The sequence below is a fragment of the Rutidosis leptorrhynchoides genome, chromosome 7 (assembly GCF_046630445.1).
Source record: "Rutidosis leptorrhynchoides isolate AG116_Rl617_1_P2 chromosome 7, CSIRO_AGI_Rlap_v1, whole genome shotgun sequence".
NCBI classification, from domain to species: Eukaryota; Viridiplantae; Streptophyta; class Magnoliopsida; order Asterales; family Asteraceae; genus Rutidosis; species Rutidosis leptorrhynchoides.
The window spans coordinates 299,030,372-299,050,798 of NC_092339.1; the positions used below are offsets into that span (position 1 = coordinate 299,030,372).

Below are 20,427 nucleotides of genomic sequence, written 5' to 3' on the forward strand. Positions count from 1 at the left end.
TTATTCATATTCTTCACTTCTTCTTTTCTTCTTTTTCTTCAACTTGGCAACGTCCCATATCTCAAGTAGCGACTCAATTTTTTTCTTAATTTGAATTAATTGCTTCTTAGATAGGTGATGTCCCCTTTCCGGGTTCAATTGGAGGTCCTCCAACTTAGACATAAACCATTCATATATCCCACCGCCATCTTCATCGTCATCTTCATCTGCCTTGTTGCTGGTAGAGTATCGAGACATAATTTTAGAAATGTCGATTGGATCTTTTTCTTCTAGACCCTCCTGAAAAACGGTAAACTCTAGGGCTTGCAATAAAGAAATAATATGTTCATCTTGATAGACTGTAGTTGAAATCACGGGATTTCCAACTACTTAAAATTCCAGACTCATTTACTATTTTCATGAAAAATACCAACCCTTCTTCAACTAATCCTCCATGACAACAAGTACTTAAGATACTCAAGAAAGTAACCGTATCCGGTTTCATGCCTACTTCCTCCATTTTATTAAAACAATCCACAGCTTCTATGGCCATTCCATGCATTACAAACACATATATTATTGACGTCCACAACACTAAATATTTGAAGTCGCTCTCTATAAACTCAAAAACTCGCAAGGCCTTATGCACACTCCCGCATTTTGAATACCAGGCCCGGCCAATAGGTTGATTTTATTAAAACAATCCACAGCTTCTATGGCCATTCCATGCATTGCAAACACATATATTATTGACGTCCACAACACTAAATATCTGAAGTCGCTCTCTATAAACTCAAAAACTCGCAAGGCCTTATGCACACTTCCGCATTTTGAATACCAGGCCCGGCCCGTAGGTGGTGCAACCTGCACATTTGAACAGGCCACAAATAAATTTCAACATACAAAAGCCCAAATAAGGTTCAACATATAAAAGGGCCATTTCCAATACAACGGCCCAAAAACTCGCAAAGCCTTATGCCCCTCCCGCATTTTGAATATAGGCCCGACTCGTAGGTGGTGCAACCTGCACATTTGAACATGGCCCAAATAAAGCTCAACATACAAAAGCCCAAATAAGGTTCAACATATAAAAGGGCCATTTCCAATACAACGGCCCAAAAACTCGCAAAGCCTTATGCACCCTCCTGCATTTTGAATATCAGGCCCGACTCATAGGTGGTGCAACCTGCACATTTGAACATGGCCCAAATAAAGCTCAACATACAAAAGCCCAAATATAAAAGGGCCATTTCCAATACAACGGTCCAATATTGTAACACAGGCCTTTTGAGGAGCATTAGTACTACTTTATTAAATACAACATAAAAGTTTACTTACTAATTGATGTGGGAATAGAATCCAATAATTAATAGAAGTTGACATCAACAACTTTATGAGTAAGTTCAATATCACCTTGTTTATAATATAAACAAAATGTTGAACTTCGAAATAGTTCATACTTAACTACTTGAAACAAATATTATTGATTACCATAATCTAATTATACATGTAATTATCTAATTATCTAATTCATATACCATTGTACGATTCTTCATTCTCATGTAGACAAAAAAATTGAAAGTTTATACATATCTAACTAGGATAAAAAATAAGTTCTTTTAGATATTTGTGTCAATTTTGTTAGAGTATGAATGTTCATCATTACAATTATAATTATGGAGCATTTTATTAAAATGTGTACATATATATATGGCACGATACAATGCTTATAAATTTAAGTTGTTTTAAAAATTGATCTACAATATATGTTGTACGTTAAATTAATCCCCGCATGTAACACTAATCCCCCATGTTGTTGTTGGTGATAATAATGGCAAAAGATTTGGCTCTTATAAAAAAAATTTGTCATTTTTTTTATGTTTATTGATACGGCGTTAGTTGTCGTTTTTTAAATAACTTATATTATTTATAAGAGCCTAAAAGCCTTTCAGTATGTTATACGTCGCGTCGATAATTCTCCGTGATTTGTATTCATAGGGGCCTTTTTTACCGCCTCGCTCGGGACACTTGAAAACTCAGGGTTTGGCCCTGTAGAATACACATCAATAAGAGCATTTGTAACACGTATATCTATCACATAAGATCCATTTTTCTCTCCATAAGCTTGAACTGATTGACAAAGTTCAAAAGCCCAAGGTTCCAAAGGGCGGGGCAGTGTTGTAAATCTCGTTATTTCTCTCTGAAATCTCCCCGAGATCTCGTTTTTGGAAGGCAGTCGAGACGAGATGTCCATCTCCCGTGATTTCTCGGTCAACGAGGTCAAACTTGGTCAAAACCACATTTTCTCGGATTTTCTCGCTCATTTCGCGGATTTTCTCATAAAATCTAGGATTTTTCTCTCATTTCTCAGATTTTCTTGCAAAATATCGTAAAAATGTATATATATATATATATATATATATATATATATTATAAAAACTAAAAAGTCAACATAAGTCAACGTCCGAGATCTCTCCAAGATTTTTCCGAGATGCCGAGATCTCCCTAAAACTGTCCAAACGAGATCTCTCTGAGATCCGAGTTCTCCAACCTTGGGGCAGGGTAATCTGCTAAAACAGTTATTTCAATGTATAGGGCCACTTAGTACAACTATTTCTCAAGAGAACGTACCTGCTTCATTGGGTCAATCATACTGCTCCAAGAAAAACATTCTTAATTGGCATTACATCAAAGAAAGACCTTGCTAACACAAGTTCATGTACTTTCGCCAACCCAGTAACTAAAACAATCCAAATGAACTAAAACAATCCAAGTGACTAAATGTGTCTCAGACATTTCATCGAACACTTTACGGCATTCACGTAAGGGTAATGATATTTTCCACTTATGTATTTGATAAATCCATTCATATCATGCATAACGTATTTGTACCGTACATACATGTTAAGCATAATTATGAGTGGATTTATTAAAAATATGTGTGGAAAGATCAACAACCTTCACTTAAACACCCACAACTATCGATAAAAGGTGGTCCAAGTTACTAGAGCTATGGACCTTAAAATGATAAGTTATTCACCATTGTTATAAACTTCATATCTATACGACAAACATGTTATGTTCATCAAACAGATACTCACACATGGATAACGTTTATTTATCTAACCTTCAAGTTCTGCAAAAGATCGAGGTGAAACCCAGAAAGTGATTTCAGCATGGCTTTAGGTTTCAAGAGCAAGATAATAGCTTTTTTTCTTTCCAGGCTGCAATGTTATCATTTGTACATATCTTGGGGGATTTACCCTTTTCTTGTTCACTCTCTCTGTATGACACACACACACACACACACACACACACACACACACACACACTCACACTATATACTTGGATAAGACGACATCAAGTATAACTTTCCGGTAACCACTAGAGAAAAACAAAAGTGAAAAGGAGAAAGGATGAAAAGTAATATTAAGCATTTTGAATCGTCTATCTATGGGTAATTAAACAAAGATCTTGAAGACAAAACAACCTATATGACCATCTCACAAGGAAAAAATTGATGGCAATAAGTTAAATTCTAATGTACAGTTCTTCTATTGTAACAAGTAATAACAACGTTATCGATTAAAAGCTTAAGCAGGTTAAACCTAAACCTCATTTGATTGGCCAATCAACCTGCATTGATGTTCCATTACTTATATTCCACGATCCATCCTTAATCTCATCAAATAACTGGTTCCAAACCCATGCTGAGTAACCCACAAAAAACCAGTAATCAGTCATAGACCGATTGTGTAATTTTAAATTTTGTATTAAAGTGATTGTAGCTGATTGGTCAAGAAAGTATATATTTGGTAGAACTTCAGGGTGTTCGTTTTTAAAAGATTGTCGACTTAAAGAAACAAGAGGCAGTCCACGTGTTATGACGGGACCACCATAAGATAGTGGGGCCTCTTTCAATGATTCGAATCCATCCTCGAGTCCTGAGATGGTATCCCAACTAATAAACTTGTTGATGATCACACCTTGAAATCCAATACTTTGATTAACATCCACTATGAGAATTTTGGATTCGGAAAATGGATATACGTTATATAGTTTTTGTGTTGCGATAAGTACCGAACCAGGTAGTATATCGTGTCCAAATTCACTGGACATATGAGGTTTAACCTTATTTTTTGTCTCTAAACTCTGGGTCTGGATCTGGTCTTTTAGTAAAATCTTGTTACTTTCTTTTGAGAGTGAAACAACCTTTTGTATTACAGGTTCTGATGCAGTCTTAAACGGTTGCTCATTCCAAGCTATGTCTTCATGTTCAGTCCACAAAATACCTTCAAAAAAAAAAAAAAAAAAAAAAATGTATTTTAAATGCATAAGGAGTCAGCTTTGCAAGATAATAGAATTTCGTGACAGAAAAGAACTAAAAAAAAAAATAAGAAATTTTGAAGATTATTACCTCGCTCGTTGTAAATCCAATGAGAATTGCGACCTTGATCAGCAATAAACTTAATTATATTAGATACTGATATCTCGCCTTCATAAGAGATTGCTTCTGTCCCTTCTGCTGGATATAACATCAAAGACGGGTAAAGATTCCCCTGCATATTGAGAGTACAATAATTAATAACATGAATATAACTTGCAACTAGTTTATTAGTAAAGTAATGCATTCAAATAATAGGGTATCATTAGAATGATATAATCTGGTAAACAAGAATTTATGCCATCAAAGTTGATATGATGTGAAAATTGTGTATCATGAATCAAGGTGTAATAAAAAAAAATTAAAAAAAAAAAAAAAAGACAGAAGTATGAATTGAAATCTAGATACCCTAGTGGAATATGTAAAAGCAAAATTAGTAATGTCCAATATCTCTATAAGGGAACCTTAAATACACCCCAGAGGTTAAAAGGAATATATAATATGCTAAATAAAAAAAAAAAATAAGAAATAATAAAGTACCTTGGGCAATGACTTTAGTAGCAAGCTACAATCATTTTCTATACAATCCATCATATAGATTACCGGGAGCTTCAACTTAGTATTATGTACACCATCTGCAACACATTTAATCTTCATGAGCAACAGATTGCATTCTTTTTTTTTACCACATTTTCAGATTGCTAGTTGTAAAATAATAGAACAAACTGAGCATACGTTCTTCTGATATAAATTTGTAGTATCAAAAAACTTCAAGTAAAAAGGGTCAGCTCCAACCTCTTCTAGAACCCATGTTATAGTAAATTATAGTAATCAATGAGATGTGGTCATATGCAACAAAGAACTCAAAGGGCCCTATTTTAAGGTTGATAAAAATATAAAAAAAAAATACATAATTCAGCAACAACACACCAGTACAATGGCATAATATGATAAAACCAGTGTTGCAGAACTCGGTCAAAATCAGTCAAAATGGTCAAAACTCAGTCAAAACTAGGTCAAAACTCGGTCAAACTCTGCCAAAACTAGAAATTACTCGGAAAATCGGTCAATACTCGGTCATAAATCAAGGATTACTCGGAAAATTAGTCATAACATGGTCAAAATCGGTCAAAGTCAAACTTACAAAAGCCATTTAACATTTAGGGAAAAAGAATAACCACCAATGGAAATGTGCATAAAGTTCCTTTACAACTTACCATTTCTTAAAGAGGATTGATCATTCCTATATTGACGTTTCACCATATTACCATAACCCTTGAACGCCCGGTACACTTCACGAACGACAAGTTCGGTTCTCATACAAAATCCACACCAGCTACTAGTAAATAGCACTAAAACATCCTTCTTCAAAGCATTTTCAACATTAAACGAACCAGATCGGTTGCCAACAACCAAATCCATAAACGTACGAGCACTAACACGTGGTATAGAATCAACCTCGTGAAAATCTTGATTAACAAACGGTGGGTGTGGGGCCTCTTTTGAGTCGGGAACAACAGACTTTGATCGTTGATATGGTAAAAGGCTTTGATTAAAAAACAAATCAAGAAAATTAGATAGTGAAGAAACACTAAAATCAGCCTCTTCGGGGTAAACATAGTGTTGATGTGAAACAGGATCAATAATCACTAAAGACGGAATCTTTATCACACTAGTTAAACCTTCAAGTAACCGAAAGTTTCCATCAATAAAGAAAAAAGAACAGTTGTACGTGGGCCCCTTTTCAACTTTCTTGTTTTCAAAATCGGCAGTTGTATCAACATTAATTTTCTCACTAACCTTCATTTCTTTCAATAAAGTGTCCCCGCCTTTTATAGATTGAATGTCTGTTTCTGACATGGTGACATCGATATCGTCAGATATTAACCGAAAGCCGACATCTTTAGCAAGTGAACTCAATTTTCTTTGTTTCTTTTGCTGAAGAACATACGCCAAAACTTCTTGTAAAGAATTATCTTGCAAATGTGAAGCAACATCGTCAACAGTAATACGACTACCGTCTTTTAAGGCCATGATAGTTATCTTATCGTCCAGTGCAGTTACTTTATGAGATGATGTTGACATTTCTAGTTTAGGATGTTGGGAAATTGTTTTTTGTGGATTGACGGGTTTTGATTTGAATGGTATGTGATTAGGTAGTGCTAATTCTCTCAAGATAGTAAGAGATTCAAAACTTTTTCTTCTAATCTCTAAGGAATCGGATGATCTGTCAATGAAAAGGAGTACGGATGGTTTATCTGATGGTAAACCGGGATTAAACCCGTCCTCGTCACCTTTAAGCTGCATTATCAATAAAAATAAAGAAATTAGCACAATAATGATGGACCTAACTTTGACTTTGACCGACTCAGACCCGACTTTTAAGGCGTTTTTGGGCGGTTGGGTGATTCGGGATGGGCTATTCCCCAAACTAACGCATTGACTGACTCGGCCGATTTTTACAACAGTGTCTACAGACACAGATTGTACAACCTAGCTACTGGAAATTTCTAAAGCTACACATAAAAAACGCCAAATTTATAAACCCAAAAGAAGATGAAATTTAATATTGAAAATGAATGTTAATGTACAGCTGGATCTATGATTAACAAAATTAGTAAAAAAAAAAAAAAAAAAAGTGGGTGTCCAGAGAACAATCAGATATACGAAGTTACGAACCACGAGCAAAGGTGAAATATGGAAAAGATATAAACTTGCCTCCATAACTGGTGACTCATCAATTTCTATAATCTTTTTAAAATCACCCCCTCCTCTAAAAACCTTTGCACAATCAGGACATCCGTTAGAGTAAAGCATCATCAACCATGAACCAGTAGTATCTCCAACACCTAGAGACGAAATTAACGATTTCTCGGTAACTAAACCGAATTTTAGCCTTTCAGGTGGCAAAAAGAACTCTCCAAAAAGACTAGTAAAATTGTATAAAGAAGACGCAAACAACTGGTACTCATCAAAAGTGCAAGAAGCTCGATCACCGGATCTCGTTTTTTCAGCCTCCAAAAAATCACTCTCATTGAAAGGAGCAAATTCACTAAACTGATTATCAACATCACATGTAATTTTTTCATTCTTCATCCCCTGTTACAAAAGATAACATGTACAAATTTGTTACCAACGCCTTCTATGTTCCTTTTTGACCTCATAATTATTTGGAATTTCGAAACTACCATCCACCTGATTCTTCTTTTCATCAGCTGAACTTGTTTCATCGGGTTCTTCATACAAACCTTTCCCCAAAGAAACGCCTGTTTAACAAAGCTTTCATTAGTACAAATATCTTTTCTTTGTTCAGTAAACAAGACATATTTACTGAGATAGTCCCTGTGATTTGTACCAAATTACTTAAATAGTCCTGATCGATATAGTCCTCGTGGTTTGCAAAAGTTGATGAGATAGTCCTTTTGTCTGACGAACGTCAATTTTATCCGTTGAGTTGAAACATGCACAAAACACTTGATGGGTAAAATCAGTATTTATGCATGCTTCAACTTAACGGATAAAAATTGACGTCCGTCACACAAAAGGGCTATCTCAGCAACTTTTGCAAACCATGAGAACTATATCGATCAGGAAAAAAAAAACTCAAGGACTATTTAAGTAATTTGTTACAAACCACAGGGACTATCTCAGTAATCATGCAAGTAAACAATCAAAGAGATACCAGTAAGTCAGGTGTAAATCTCCTACGTTAGTAAATCTGCTCTTAAGTTTACTTCCTACATAAAAAAAAAAAAAAAAAGGAAAACATGGTAGGATATATTACCAAAAGCATTTTTAGATCCATTATTCATGACTTTATCGATCAATTTGGGTGTCCATCCACAAAACTCCAAAACAAGTAAAGCCTTGTCTGTTGAAGAAACGAACGTTGTTAGGTCATCCGCGGTTTTTAGATGCTTAAGGGGAGTTTCTTCGGGTAAAAGTGACATAAGATAACGAACAGATGATAATATGTTCTGAACCCGAAGAGTTCCTTGATACTTGTACGGTAACGAATGGTGATAACAGATAATATTTGTTTCCATTATAGCACCGAGAGCATCTGTTAGCACTTTATCATGATTTTTATACATGAACATCAACTTTAAAGTTCCAAATTCTTCTTTCTTTTTAGTGACCGTTTGGGCTAATTCCTTCATAAGTGATCTAGACTCACCAGACCCTGCACGATGAATTCAGATCGATCAGATCCGCGATACTGTTATGCATGGTAAAATTTCACTTAATCGGTTAATCTTGTTCTCCATAAAACTGTTCATACTAGCCGTATACACATTTACTAACAGAGTCATCTGTTTAAGTCTTACATGATCCACCACAATAGTTAGTGGTGGGTAATGACTCTTTAAGAGGATGCTATGTATGTAATGTGAACATCATCAAATAGTTGGCTATTTTAGGTTAATATAATGACACTGTCACAAAGGGAAGGGATAAGTTAACTATAATGACTTAAGTAGACTTAATTGATATTCATTAGTCGTGCAGTCTTACATATAGGTTTATATATGAGTTAGTGTCATCAACTCGTTCTTCGTAATGTTAGGAGTAGTTCAACTTTTTCTTTTTCTATTTCTATATGCATAATACGATACCATGAACATTTCATACGATATATATGCCTACATCAAAGATCTACTCATTTCAAACCAAAACACATCCCTAAAGCAGCTTTAGCTTTCTAAAGAAGTTTAAGTCAAATCGAAAGGGAGACTGGTGATCAAATAGTGACCATGGATATATGAAAGATCATTAAAAGTTAAAACAAGCAATTCAAAAGTGAGCTAATATCCAACAACCACTAGTATATCCTGAATCAGATTGCATCAAATTAACTGTTTCATACTATAAGTCATCAACTACATGTACAACAACTTAAAACGATACGGCAATTCAATTTTACAAATCGATGATCCCTACTTACACAGATAGAATCAAATTAAACAAGTTTTATTTCAACTTCCAAAACTTATTGTAAGTTTCGACATTAATTTAACAATAATATATGAACAAATTAAGTACAAATTTAAGAGATGGATGAATTACATGGTACGGTGACTATGAGAAGAATATGAGGATTAATCCGAATCTGAGATGAGTAATTGTTTTTGGTGAGAATTTGCCATTCGACTGGTTCTTCATTGTTGGATATGGAATCAATCGATTGAATTGAAAACGATAAGAAGAAGATGAAGATGATGATGATGTAAAAAAGTTGTAGCTCCGGTGATGAATAGCGGCGGAGATGCGACTTGAGAGCCGCCGGAGGGTTTCTCATTATAAATGAAAAGAAAATAATGTGACCGGAGTTCACTGATTCAGTGGGACCGGCCTGGACTCGGGAGAACTTGATTACAAGGGATTCATTTGGATTTTGTGTCAACTAAAATAAAAAATACGAGGATGTTTATCACTAGTTTCCACCGTCTTCGATTTAATCGGTTCAATTATATTTATATATTTTTTACTTTTTATACATTTGAAAGTAAAATCGAAGCTGAATCTAAAATCAAAGTTAAATGTTAAAACCTGGCTAAATTCTAATTCGGTTTTGATTCGAATTCGGTTAAAAGCAAAACACAGAACAAAATTATCTTTTTTTTTTCTTTCTTAAAACATCATTATCATTATGAAATTACAAAATGTGAATTATTATTATATTATATAAATTACTGATATACAGTATAATATTTTTTCCTCCATAAACAAATTCGAGTTCACTTAGCATTAAAATTAATTAAAATATCAATGATGACAAAAACCATACCCACTCTCATAGAATGTAAGATAAAACATGAAAATGTCAATATATGTTAATTTCAAACGAGACAACAACAACAACAACAACAACAACAACAACAAAATCCAATCACATATGTTAATTTCAAAGTTAAAAGAAAATATGTCACAAACAAATAATAGTTAAGTTCTTTAGGTTACAAAACACTAAACTATTCAATTTTCTTTAAAGGGGTGGTTGGCGCTCCTTTCACATTGTCGTACCTATTTACGTTCAAAGATGACTAGCGCCAAACCCTCCATTTTAACGTGGATAAGGAGTGGCCTAAGTTGGGGTGTTCTGGTGATGACGACAAAAAAGAAGGAACGAGAATAGATTTTAATCTCCTCAAATTAACATTTAAACTTCTAAATCAATTGTTGAACTTTACTTATAATGCAATCTTGAAGAAGCTAGCAATCATCATCCTCCTTGCTTCTAATCATTTCGGGGTTATAATATACCCTAGTGAGGTCAACTTGCGAAAAAAAAACATCTATAGTTTCGAGACGATATATCATTCCAGAAGGATATCAAATGAATGTAAGTGTTAAAGACTTTGTGGTTAGCAATAGTGGGTTATGGCCAAATGGGTAGGTCCGTGAATATTCAAATTTGCAGCTCATTAACCTCCCTTTATTAACAACCGATCCAGACTTGGTGTTGTGGAGGGAAGATTCAGACACGGCTCGGGATTTTCAGTCAGCAAAGTTTGGGAATGGATTCGTCCATGCTCAAACCGGTGCAAATGGTATAATATTGTGTGGTATCATCAGTGCGTACCGCGCCATGCTTTCGTTATGTGGTTACTCATGGGCGAGCGATGAAGACTCAAGATAAACTAAAGAGTTGGGAGCGTAATTTGCAACATAATATGAATCTGGTTTGTTCGCTTTGCAAAACGCAACCGGATACTCATGATCATCTCTTTTTTGAATGGTGTTACTCGTCCCAGGTATGTTCTTGATTCGTGCAGCTGGTTGGGTATCCATACTGGAATACGAGTTGGAAATCCATTCGGGATGTATTAATTCCGTCAACGAGCAGGAAATGTGGTGACTAAATTTCTGATAGCTACATGCATGGATACATATGTATAGACACAACATGGCTGCATCATCGCAACATAATACAAAAGGCACCCAACACTGGTTACCCAAATGGCACATAAAACAAACTAACTAAACAAGGTCAAAGTTCAAAAGTAGCTTTACCGAGCTGTATTGCTGTAATACAGTCATCCAGAAATATAAACAAGCATACATGTGAATTACATAATTAAATTCCCATACAATACAATAAATAATAATAATAATTAATAATAATAATAAAAGCAATTACATAATGAGTACCAAAAACGACGAAGAAACAATAATATAATAACAACATACCACCAAATCACAATTTCCTGATTCGAAATCGAGAACTTTAATAGCCACAAACCATCATAACATCCCTTTCGAAATTGAAACTGTGATTAAATATTTTGCAGTTGAACATGGTAATTTTGCTGTTAACAATTTGACATTAATTTTGAGTACTATATGCATGTCTAAGATGGTTCTTAAACTCTGAAACATCAATCGTCATATTTCAGCTGTCAAGATAAACAAACCTCATAGCTTGATAACCTTTTGAGGCTATAGATGTCAGGTCAGTTATTACACTATGAACTCAATCCCTACTACAGTTTCGTACTCCAAATACTCTAAGTCCAGTTTGATTGCTTTTTTTTTTTTTTTTTGGATTGCCATAATATGTACTTGCAGCCCATGTTAAAGCATATGGTACAAACTGGATATAAACCGCTCGTGCGGGTAAGAATATCATGTTTGTTAGTCCAGCACCGTGCCGACCATAATATTACACGAGTTAACCACTTTTCAATTTTTTTTCCAAATTAAATGGTATCGTTATTATGCTTAATGATAATTTGAAACCCCAAATCTTCATCTTTTGCACCATCTCATTTTCGTTCACAAACACTCGGGAGTCTTTTCTGAAAATTATTTTCGTTTTTATGTTTTATCTCGGCTTAATTTTTGAAATTTAGATTGTATGTTTAACTTAGAAACTTGTGTAGCATGGGGTTAACATTTTGGAACCGATTCAGGGTGGGTCCAAAGCCAGGTGGTCATGATATTCGAGTCCAACCACGGCTCCCAGAAAACAATGTGTACCCATTTTCAAACTGGCGCTCATTACTTACTTGATAACAAGAGAGCTGTTTAAGGACTCATGAACGTGAACCGGTAGTCAGTAACCATCAAATTGAACGTTTGATTTAAAATGAACAATCATATCATATCATATCATATCATCCCTTTATTTTCACATGTTAGCTGTGCAATAAGATAATGAATAGCAAAAACGACAAAGGAACAAGATCTATTTATTTAAACATAACAAATTTAATTCAAGCAGATTCATTCAGGCACAAACAATCATATCATCATCATCCCTTTATTCATATTCTTCACTTCTTCTTCTTCAACTTGGCAACGTCCCATATCTCAAGTAGCGACTCAATTTTTTTCTGAACTTCAATTAATTGCTTCTTAGATAGGTGATCTGACCTTAGAGTCCCTTCCTCCAGGTGCAATTGGAGGTCCTCCAACTTAGACATAAACGATTCATATATCCCACCGCCATCTTCATCGTCATCTTCATCTGCCTTGTTGCTGGTAGAGTATCGAGACATAATTTGAGATGTCGATTGGATCTTTTTCTTCTAGACCCTCCTGAAAAACGGTAAACCCTTGGGCATGCGACAAAGAAATAATATGTGCATCACGATAGACTGTAGTTGAAAACACGGGATTCCCCCTCACAAAAGGTAGCTGTTGAATGATCCCCCCACTTTTACGATCTAAGACCTCAAAGTGACGGGCTATTAAGGTCACAAAATGCCCCCCACAACAAATTGGGATTTGACCCGCACAATCTTTCAAATAGTAGGCCACACAATAAGGAATGTTCACATGAGTTTTGGACCGTATTTGTTTAAGGTACCACAGGTCAGACAAGGTAACCTTGTCTGTGTCCTCAGTCCTATGGAAAATATTAAGGCTCAAATACATGTGGATCAAACGGTATTCAACATCATCTATATCCATACGCGACACCTTACCATCAGCATAATAAGACTTAGTACTACTACTAAACTCTTTCCAGACTTTGTTTGGGTCAAAAACCTCCTCCTCATTAGTATCATTCATCTCAGAAACACGTGCACCCGACCAGATGAACTCGCTAAAGAAGTGCTTCTCATTCATCTGTTTCGATGAGTAGATCTTTAAGCACCTCGTAAAATCCTCCAAAGACATACTATATTCAACCCCACGCAAACTAAATTTCATGAACTCCTTATCCTTGATGCTTTCTGGGTTTTCTTTTAAACTATACGTGTAATAGAAGTCACGTCAAAGGTCCTCGAAAACATACCGATCCGTATACAGCAAAATTTCCCAATCTTCATAAAAATAGTCTTTTCCTTCTTCTTGTGACGAGTATTTTGGTCTCAATAGGTCCCTTACTACAGTCTCGTATAACCCAACTCGTTTCATAAGACTCATATCCAAAAGCCAGTGTTTCTGAATAATCAGCTTCTCGGATTTCTGCAAAACACATCAACAAATACACCAAGTATTTAACCGATAATAATATGTCACTAGTGTTGGCAATAAACCAAGATTATTAGTGCTATACATATACATATATATAGCCAACGATAAAATATATACTACATATATTACATATAAATATAAATACTTGCTATATCTAAACTTCTAACTCATGAACACCGAGCATAACTACTAATGAACTGATTAAACCATCAATTAGATGCCTATATAGCACACCTAACATGTGAATTTCGTCCCTACCAACCATTTACAAAATTTAACCCTAAATGCATAAACCCTAAGTTCCTAAATCATGAACATTTCTGTAACAACCCAAACCAACCCACGACTAAACCGCGTAAAATGCAAAATAAAAATAAAAATTTAACTGCCCGGCAACTGGCGCGGCGCGCCAGGAAGGCCGCGCGGCGCGCCGAAGTGGTCTGTCCCAAAAGTACTTAAATGCGAAAAAGATCGACTAGTTCCCGACATTTTTAGGCGAAACGCTTTTAACCACACATTCAAATATGTAAAACTAACACGATTCAAACATAAAAATGATGTTTTACAAGCGGGGCCCACACGACCCAAAATACAAGTTTAATACAATTTCTGAGTTTCGACCACCAAAAAGTTTAAGTACCAAACTACACTAGGAGCATGGCGTTTGGGATTAAACTACCCACGTCTCGGTCAAACTCCCAAAAGTCAACACATCCAAAAGCGTCCCCTACAATAAAGCGGGATCTCTAGTCCAAGGTAATGCCCTTACCCTTATCCACCATCGAACCTATAAAAAGGGTAAACAACGAGAGGGTAAGCAACGCTTAGTGAATGCAATAATTATACATATACATATATAATATACCTACTTGCACCCACTTACACACACCGTAATATCGCTAGTATAAACAATTAGCATACCGAACTCCAAGTAAGCTATACGCTACCCAATACCTTAACTAGCAATGTCAATATCATAAGCTCCAATAATATAATACGATATCTCACAACATATATATAACAACTATATGGTTAACCATAAATGCGTCTTGGTGCTACCGGCTCCGTGGTTCACACCGTACGAAATGCTATGACGCTACCGGCTCCGTGGTTGACGTCACTACGCATTTGAATCATACTATTTTATAGTGCTACCGGCTCCGTGGTTCACACTTTGGTGCTACCGGCTCCGTGGTTCACACCTCATTTTATAGTGCTACCGGCTTCGTGGTTCACACTCCGATGCTACCGGCTCCATGGTTCACATCTCAAACATGCACTATGATGCTACCGGCACCGTGGTTCACATCATAGCACGTTCACACACACCCTATGGCATTCCCGGCTCCGTAGGTCACACCATAGCTTACAAATAAATATACCATATACATACATGTATAATTATTCCACTCACCTCCAAGTCTTGTGAAAGGACACCCGAGCTTGCAAGACCTCAAAATAACGTACCTATCATGTTATACATATTATCAATCGCATAACTCAAGTTGGTCAAACAATTCTTTCACCATTCTAAAGCCATTTTAACCCAAGGTGCAATTTCAACCCATTTTGCACCCATAACCCTAATTTGGGTCAACACACACCAAAACCTAATCATTCGTCAAGATGGGTTTGAAACACATTTAGGTCACAAGGCTAACTTGTTTTCACACTTGCTAGGCCACTTAGGTCACTAAAGACTCATTTGACCCATTTCAAGGTCGACACACCCATTTGGGTCATCCACACCCAATAACACCCATTTACATATTATTAAAGTGTTCTAGCAACTAACTAACCAAATTTAAGACTCAAAAGTCCAATTAACAAATTCAAACCCTAGGTTAGTCATTAATGAGCCTTCATAACCCATTTTCGCTCAAAATCCCCAAAATACTAACAAAATGGGTCTTTGGTTCATCACTAACCCTAACCCTTAAAGCAATTTAAAGTAAGAAATTGGGTTTTATAACTTACCAATACAATCACCACGTAGCTATCGACTAGATGAACGTCTTTAAAACTTGCACCAAGACCCGATTCAACCTCTTTCACCCTTTAATGGAGCTCTCTCACTCTCAAGGATTTCACTCTCTCACTAAAATTCAATTGGAGGAGATAAGGTTGTTGTGGGAGTAGTAAATGAGCTCCCCAAAACTGATCTAGGGTATTAAATTTGGCCCCAAAGTGAAATTACACAATTGCCCTCAAAATATCTATTTTAAAAAGAAGTAAGGAATTTGTCGCAGACAGATGGCGCGGCGCGCCAACAGGCCGCGCGGCGCGCGACACCTCCAGTTCAGCTTCTTTCTTGCTTTTAAATATATACAACCAAAACCCCGTTTCAAGTATCGTACATTACACTTATATACACTACAAATACTCGGGTCTTACAACTCTCCCCCACTTATTCGGATTGCGTCCTCGCAATCCAAGCCGCATGACACGAGGGAAGATAAACCAACACGAACTCTTCGGGTTCCCAAGTGAACTCGGAACCTTTACTTCACCGCCATTGAACCTTGAAAGTTCTCACCTCTTTATTCCTCAACATTTTCACCTTCTCGTCAAGGATAGTAATCGGTTCCTCGACATACTCTAACTTGTTGTTTAGCTCGATTTCATCTAATGGCATCCATGAAGAATCATCCGCAAGACACTTACGGAGGTGGGAAACATGAAATGTATTATGGATCCCCGCAAGCTCTTCGGGTAATTCCAATTGATATGCAACTTCACCAACACGAGCTAAAACCTTGAATGACCCAATAAACCGAGGAGCTAACTTTCCCCGTTTTCGAAATCGAATAATACCTTTCCATGGAGAAACCTTAAGCATCACCATGTCACCTTCTTGAAATTCGATCGTTCGTCTACGTTTGTCGGCATACGACTTTTGTCTATCTTGAGCCTTCTTCAAATGTTCCCGAATAATATGAATCTTGTTATTCGTCTCCAAAACTAAATCGGTACTCCCGATTTCCCTTTGACCCACTTCACCCCAACAAATGGGAGTTCGACACCTTCGCCCATATAGCATCTCATAAGGTGGCATCCCGATACTAGTGTGATAACTATTATTGTACGAGAATTCCACCAAGGGCAAATGCTCATCCCAACTACCACCGAAATCAATAATGCACGCCCGTAACATATCTTCTAAAGTTTGATTCGTACGTTCAGTTTGACCGTCCGTTTGAGGATGATACGCCGTGCTCAGCTTTAATTGCGTACCCATATCTTCATGAAATTTTTCCCAAAACCGGGATGTAAAACGGGTATCTCGATCCGAAATAATAGATATAGGAACCCCATGTCGCGAGACCACTTCCTTGATAAACAACTTAGCCAAGGCCTCTGACGATATCGCTTCTTTAATGGGAAGAAACAAAGCACTTTTCGTCAAACGATCAACTACCACCCAAATCGTATCAAATTGGGTTCTCGCCGTCTTTGGTAACTTTGTAATGAAATCCATGGTAATGTGCTCCCATTTCCATTTCGGGATTTCTAACGGTTGCAACTTACCATACGGCTTTTGGTGCTCGGCCTTAACTTGCAAACAAGTAACACATTGTTCAACATATTTTACAACATCACGCTTCATGCCCGGCCACCAATAATCTTTCCTTAAATCAAGATACATTTTCGTCGCGCCCGGGTGAATGGAATACCTTGACTTATGTGCTTCATCAAGTAGCACTTGTCGATAATCACCCATCTTAGGCACCCACACCCTTCCTTGGAAAGACAACAAACCACGCGAGCCCATAGTAATGAACTCCGATTGCCCCACAATTCGCTCCTCATGCTTGTTGTGAACGTAAGCCTCAATTTGAGTTACACCTAGCTTTTCAAGAAAATCGTTAGTAATAATCATACGTAACAATCCCAATCGTAACGCCGGATGATGACTCTTTCGACTTAACGCATCCGCGACCACATTCGCCTTGCCCGGATGATAAAGTATTTCGCAATCATAATCTTTTACCACATCCATCCACCTACGTTGACGATAATTCAAATCTCGTTGATTAAAGAGATGTTTCAAACTCTTATGATCCGAATAAATCGTACTCTTGACACCATACAAGTAATGGCGCCAAATTTTCAACGCATGTACCACCGCCGCCAACTCAAGATCATGAGTCGGATATCTCGTTTCGTGTTCCTTTAACTGTCGAGAGGCATAAGCGATGACTTTACCTCTTTGCATAAGAACACACCCGAGCCCGTTTAGAGAAGCATCACAATAAACCGTCATATCTTCCACACCTTCCGGCAATACCAACACCGGAGCTTGGCACAACTTCTCTTTTAACAATTGAAAAGCAATTTCTTGCTCATTTTCCCAATTAAATTTAGCATTCTTCCTCGTCAATTTCTTCAATGGAGAAGCAATCTTGAAAAAGTCTTGGATAAACCGACGATAATAACCGGCCAATCCGAGAAAACTTCGGATTTCCGTAGGCGTAGTCGGTCGTCCCCAACTCTTCACCGTCTCGATCTTCCCCGGATCCACTTGAACGCCGTCTTTGTTCACAATATGACCAAGGAATTGGACTTCCCTTAGCCAAAATTCACATTTGGAGAACTTTGCATACAACTTCTCCTTTCGTAACGTCTTCAATACTTCACGCAAATGACGTTCATGTTCGTTCATACTTTTCGAGTAGACTAGTATGTCGTCAATGAACGCTATTACCGAGTTGTCCAACATAGGTTGGCACACTCGGTTCATAAGATCCATGAATGCCGCCGGTGCATTCGTAAGACCAAAAGGCATCACCACAAATTCAAAATGCCCATAACGTGTTCGAAAGGCCGTTTTCTTGATGTCTTCCTCACGGACCCGCATTTGGTGATAGCCGGACCGTAGGTCGATTTTAGAGAAATACATTGCACCTTGGATTTGGTCAAACAAATCGTCAATCCTAGGCAAAGGATAACGATTCTTGATCGTCACTTTGTTCAACTCTCGATAATCGATGCACATCCGCATACTACCATCCTTCTGCTTTACGAACAATACCGGAGCGCCCCACGGCGAAGCACTCGGTCGAATAAAACCCTTTTCGAGTAACTCTTGGATTTGATTTAACAACTCTTGCATTTCCGTCGGTGATAAACGATAAGGAGTTTTAGCAATGGGGGTAGCCCCCGGAACCAACTCAATGCGAAATTCAACTTGTCTTTCCGCCGGAACACCCGGTAACTCATCCGGAAAAACGTCTTCAAATTCATTAACCACCGGAATTTCACGAATGGGTGGTGGCTCATTACGAGTATCGACAACATGAGCAAGGAAAGTCATGCCACCGGTAACAACAAAGCGACGTGCCCGTGCAAAAGTGCATATCGGCACCGGTCTCCTTCGCTTCTCACCATGAATAACCATCTCTCCCCCACTAGGGGTCTTCACACGAATAAACTTATCATGGCATGCAATATCGGCTCTATAACGATCGAGCCAATCCATACCAACAACAATATCAAAATCACCCAAGGTCATCGGAATAAGATCAATTTCAAAACTTTCGGCACCAAACACAACATTACAATTTTTACACACATCAACCACTAGCGTCGTATTGCCATTCGCTATTTCAACTTCTACCGGACGACTCAACTTTACTAGCAGTTTATTTAACTTAGGCACAAATCTTGGAGACACGAAAGACAAATTAGCACCACTATCAAAAAGTATCCGTGCCGGATTAGAGTTAACCATGAATGTACCTGAAACGACTTCATTAGATTGTTTGGCTTCTTCGTTTGTCATCAAATAATTTCGACCTCTAGCCGTCCCCGCCGCCTTCTTTAACCGTTTAACATTATCCTTATTCAATTCGGGACATTCCATCCTCCTGTGCCCCTCCTTACCACAATTATAGCAAGTGAGTTTTGGTGTTGAGGTCGCACTTGTACAATCACGAGCCATGTGCCCATGTTGCCCACAATTATAGCATTTGGGCCCAAAACCCCCGGACGCACCCTTCTTCACACTACCAACGCTCTCAGAACCCTTCTTGCTCTTCTTATTGGAAAAGTTCGATTGACTCGAATTCTCGAACTTCCTCTTACCAAAAGTAAAACCACCCTTTCTTATCACAAGCGCTTCAAAACCTTTAACCATATTAAACAACCCATCGAAGCTTTTCACCACGTTCACACTAATCTTTTCTTGATAACTATCATTCAAAGTTCGATAGAAATCTTCCTTCAACATCTTATCATTCCCGACATACTCCGGACAAAATTGGGTCTTGGACAAAAACACGGATTTGAGAGTGTTCAAATCCATCGACCCTTGCCTCAAGGAACGTAGCTCGTCCTTAAGCCTTGTAAGATCGGCCGAAGTTCGGTATTCATCGAAAAACTCCGCTTTGAATTCGTCCCAAGTGAAGTCCATACATTGCACTTCACCATAAAGATGGATTTTCGCGTCCCACCATAACTTAGCATCGCCCCTTAACATGCTAGACCCGTACCTTGTCTTCTTATCGAGAGGACATTCCAAGTACGGAACGCCCCCTCCATATCGGAGATCCAACGGGCACTTTTAAGAGGATCTCTTTCACCCTTAAAAGTGGGAGGTTGAGAATCCTTGAAGTTCTTGTAGAAAAAGTCACGTCTTC

The 20,427-nt window shown here is 37.4% G+C and overlaps 1 protein-coding gene across 3 annotated transcripts; it reads right to left on the minus strand.

Moving 5' to 3' along the window:
- Nucleotides 1-3,399: 3,399 nt before the first annotated feature.
- On the minus strand, nt 3,400-9,741 carry LOC139857505 (uncharacterized). Of its 3 annotated transcripts, none has more exons than XM_071846285.1 (8): nt 9,431-9,741; nt 8,148-8,546; nt 7,559-7,629; nt 7,082-7,462; nt 5,581-6,664; nt 4,904-4,998; nt 4,397-4,538; nt 3,400-4,271 (listed from the first exon to the last, which is right to left on the minus strand). In XM_071846285.1, the coding sequence occupies exons 1-8, from the start codon at nt 9,660-9,662 to the stop codon at nt 3,595-3,597; spliced, it is 3,081 nt and encodes a 1,026-aa protein (XP_071702386.1). In that variant the 5' UTR covers nt 9,663-9,741; the 3' UTR covers nt 3,400-3,594. The 3 variants fall into 3 exon arrangements, with proteins under 3 accessions (XP_071702386.1, XP_071702385.1, XP_071702387.1); XM_071846284.1 differs by having other exon boundaries at nt 7,043-7,462; XM_071846286.1 differs by lacking the exon at nt 9,431-9,741 and having other exon boundaries at nt 7,043-7,462; nt 7,552-7,629; nt 8,148-8,293.
- Between the last annotated feature and the right edge of the window lie 10,686 nt (nt 9,742-20,427).

Excerpts from the sequence above, each read along its gene's own strand:
- LOC139857505 (XM_071846284.1), bottom strand. The coding sequence starts at position 9,662 with ATGAGAAACCCTCCGGCGGCTCTCAAGTCGCATCTCCGCCGCTATTCA. Across the intron at positions 7,463-7,558 it reads CTGATGAAAAGAAGAATCAG|GGGATGAAGAATGAAAAAAT; the intron begins GTGGATGGTAGT and ends CTTTTGTAACAG. Across the intron at positions 4,272-4,396 it reads TTGGATTTACAACGAGCGAG|GTATTTTGTGGACTGAACAT; the intron begins GTAATAATCTTC and ends TTTTTTTTGAAG.